Here is a 4,178-nt window from a genome sequence, read left to right as displayed (position 1 = left end):
AAAAAGAAAATATATATAAGGGAAAATATCTGACCAAAAGCAGGCATTCTATAAACCATAGCTATTATTATAGTCATTGATCAAAGAGCAATATAATAATAACCAAGAGTCCTAAAACACTTTTCATAAATTCTGCCTCCTTTTTACCTTTTTTTTCTTTTAAATAAATTCTGCCTCCTCCCTTCTCTCCTCTTTTCCCTTCCCTTCTCCTAAAATATACACAAGTACAACAAATCACAAGGACGTTTTGGGAGAGATTTTTAAGGCCACCTCTGGAAAAAAAAACTCAAAAAATTAGGGACACTATAAGCTTCAGAATAAGGAAAAGAGTAATTAAATATTTTAAATGATATGACTATGATAATGTAACTAAATTCTAAAATAAAGTTAAGTGTTTTTCTTCAACATAATCTCCTTAGGAGGTTATATAGTTATTGAAAATTTTCTAACATGGACTTTGAAAAGCAATGGTCAATCCTTAAGTCTTTCAGAAATGAGAGCCTGATAAAAATATATAAAGAGGTTGTTAAAATGAAAATATAAAAAAATATTTTAACTTACCTGAACTGCACAACCCAATAAAAGTAAAAGCAGTTTTTTAACTTCTTCTGTGCCTTGCTCTAAAATAGAAACAATTATTAAGGACAACATTTTGCTACATTTTCAACTCTATTTGGAGAATCATTTCTAGAGGTAATTATGCACAGCAACTTCACTGAAGGATTCAGTGTAAGCACATATAGTGGAGAATTCAAAATAGCAGCTGTGTACGTACAAGGTGGTAACAGCAGAAGAAATGGGCAAGAATATCAATTTTGAAGGGCTAATGAAGAGCTTTCAAGGCTCTGTGCAACAAGTATGCTAACTATGAATTTACTCCTTTTCCATAAATGATTGTAGTACCCCAGCCTGAAAAATCAAGAACCTACCAAATCAGGTTGATAGAGGGACATGCCACAAAGGCAGCCAAAATGGCTCCTAATAGGTCTGGCTCCTCCTAGGCCTGTTAGTGTTTTCTTACTTAAAACACAGATCTTATGAATTCATCTCCTTATAAAATTTAAATGGTTTTCCACTGTGCATGCTCATGAAGACCAGAATCTTAAATGTCTGTTACAGTGAGGCTGTTAAAATAAATGTATATAACAAGCTAGGTAAAAGTTAACAATCTATAACAGAAATGGAGAGAATATTCCCTGTCCAACAGCATTCAGTTAAGATTTTCTTAAAATATTCAACTGGAAAAAAATTACTTCTTTGGGCCAGATTTTCACCACCAGGCCAAACTGTCTATGAAAAAGTCCAAATCTTCTTATCAGACATTTCCTTCTACTCCCCATGAAACAACTTACTTTCTAGCTACGCTGAGCCATTAATCACCATTCCTCCCAAATATGCATATATACACACTCCTCTGCCTTAATACTACTCCCTCTATCTGTCCTCCTTCCCCAACCTCCTCATCCCCCTAGTGAACTACTTGCTAATCACAATCCTAGGCACAGCTCTTATCATCTCTGTGTAGTCTTACCTGACCCAATCATTAATGGTCCCCAACTCTCACTTATATGTCAACTTTAAGAATAATTAATGGCTCCATATTTTATATGCCAGAACACTTGGGTACATATTTCTACTTCATACTAATTATTACATGATTTCTCCATAATCTGTGTATCCTTTACCAAACCATAAGAGCTTCTAGAACACAGACCATTTTTTCCACTCCTGGTCCCTATAACTTGGTAGGTACTTACCAAAGGTATGTAGGATGGAAAATAATTCCATCCTACATGCAATTTTATTTTCATTTTAAATTTATATAATCAAACATCCCATTGGATCTCTAAAAACTATCTAAGCTGCTAATTCACCACATCTAATTAATAGTTTCCTCTATACAAATAGCTATTTGATTTTAGTTTTTATTTTGGTTTTGTTTGTTTTGACTGAGAGGGGGTATGGGCTGAAGAAATACACTAATTTGGATAACATGTAGACTGTAAGGATAAGCCCATTGTTGAAACTGTTAGGTAGCTGCTAATTTCCCCAACTGTTCAAAAATTACAATTCTAAAATATCACATTTAAAATGTGCTAAAGGGCAGAACATTTCGAAGAAAAAATCTGAATGATATAAAACTGCCTCTCATCTTTCCATTCAGACTAAGTTTAATATAAACTAAAACATATCAGACTAGGCGTGGTGGCTCACGCCTGTAATCCCAAGCACTTCAGGAGGCCAAGGTGGGCAGATCACCTGAGGTCAGGAGTTCAAGACCAGCCTGGCCAACATGGTAAAACCCTGTCTCTACTAAAAATACAGAAATTAGCGTGGTGGCCACGCCTGTAATTCCAGCTACTCGGGAGGCTGAGGCAGGAGAATCGCTTGAACCCAGGAGACTGAGGTTGCAGTGAGCCAAGATCATGCCATTGCACTCTAGCCTGGGCAACAAGAGAGAAACTGCATCTCAAAATAAATAAATAAAGAAACAAACAAAAAAAAATATCAATCAGTAAAACTTAAGATTCAAACAATTTTGGCAATGGTAGATAGTAGATATATGAATAGAAACCTGGAAATTATTTCAAAATCATTTCTTTTCTAAGGTAATATCTTTTAAGTTTGTAACTACATCATCTTCTATACTTCTTTATAATAAGATACTAAAAATCATCACAGAAAAGTATGTTTGGTATAGTAGAAAAAATACTGAACTTAATGTAAAATTTATGCCTGGTCTTACCTATAACTTACAAATATTCTAAGCTTGCATCTTTCTAGAAAATGGAACATCACCTCCAACTTTTACAGTTATGAAAAATCTAGTGAGTTAATGTAAATAAGCTCTTAGTAAAAAATAAACATCATATTATTACACAAAGGTTAGACATTACTTTCACATTATGCTAATTTTAATACTTACCAGAAAAGGGATTTTTGCCAATGATTAAGACATTTGGCAACGACATCATGATCAATTGCTGCAAAGTCTCCTGTAAAAAAATATCCAATACTCGTTATATGGGTAATGCTAACTAGGTAATTATTCACCAAGCTATAACTTATGATTTGTACATTCTTCTATAGGTGTGCTATACTGTAATTAAACAAATATGGAAAAAGTTATATAAGTTCTTAAATCTTTTGTAACTTTAATGAATTAAATAACTAAAGTTATAATATCAGATAGACTTCAGTTAATAATATATCAGGCTGGGTGCGGTGACTTATGCCTGTAATCCTAGCACTTTGGAAGGCCAGAGAGTGAGGATCACTTGAGACCAGCCTAGGGAACAGAGTGAGACCTTCGTCTCTACACACACACATATAATAATAAAAAAGTTTTAAAAATATCAGATGTCCCCAGATTAAAGCATTCAAGTCAAAATGGTCTAATTATTATTTGGAACTCTGAAGTTTTAGGTGCTAGAAAATTAAGAAACATTCCTCAACAAAAGATTAAGCAAAATTAAGAAACATTCCTCAATAAAATTTCGAGCATGTGTGCTGTTCTTGTTCTTGTTAGTTCTCCCTGAGGAAACTAAAAATACATCATACAAATTTATGAGTACTGTCACTGTACATATATATATATATATATAAAATATGTGGTTTTGTTTGTTTTTTTGAGATGGAATCTTGCTCTGTCGGCCAGGCTGTAGTGCAGTGGTGTGATCTTAACTCACTGCAACCTCTGCCTCCTGGGTTCAAGCTATTCTCCCGCCTCAGCCTCCCAGGTAACTGGGACTACAGACACCTACCACCACGCCTGGCTAATTTTTGTATTTTTAGTAGAGACGGGGTTTCACCACGTTGACCAGGCTGGTCTTGAACTTCTAACCTCCCCAGGCGGAGTTCAGGAACTCCAAGTGATCCACCCGCCTCAGCCTCCCAAAGTGTTGAGATTACAGGCACGAGCCACCACACCTGGCCATATTTTTTTTTTTTTTTGAGACGGAGTCTTGCTCTGTCGCCCAGGCTGGAGTGCAGTGGCCGGATCTCAGCTCACTGCAAGCTCCGCCTCCCGGGTTCACGCCATTCTCCTGCCTCAGCCTCCCGAGTAGCTGGGACCACAGGCGCCCGCCACCTCGCCCAGCTAATTTTTTGTATTTTTAGTAGAGACGGGGTTTCACCGTGTTAGCCAGGATGGTCTCGATCTCCTGACCTCGTGATCC

The 4,178-nt window shown here is 36.2% G+C and overlaps 1 protein-coding gene across 1 annotated transcript in view; it reads right to left on the bottom strand.

Annotated features, from left to right (window-relative positions):
* The window catches only part of LOC108520480 (girdin-like), a 60,134-nt gene that overhangs the window by 17,905 nt on the left and 38,051 nt on the right, over positions 1–4,178 (bottom strand). Inside the window, exons 4-5 of the mRNA XM_017859890.1 lie at positions 2,927–2,996; positions 562–620 (exon numbers count right to left, since the gene is read on the bottom strand). Of these exons, the coding sequence (XP_017715379.1) occupies positions 562–620; positions 2,927–2,996 (129 nt within the window). The remainder of the gene's footprint in view (positions 1–561; positions 621–2,926; positions 2,997–4,178) is intronic.

Source organism: Rhinopithecus bieti, unplaced genomic scaffold (genome assembly GCF_001698545.2).
Source record: "Rhinopithecus bieti isolate Rb0 unplaced genomic scaffold, ASM169854v2 scaffold_52849, whole genome shotgun sequence".
Lineage (NCBI taxonomy): Eukaryota > Metazoa > Chordata > Mammalia > Primates > Cercopithecidae > Rhinopithecus > Rhinopithecus bieti.
Note: the sequence above shows the minus strand (reverse complement) of the source record. Positions and strands in the feature narration are given on the sequence as shown.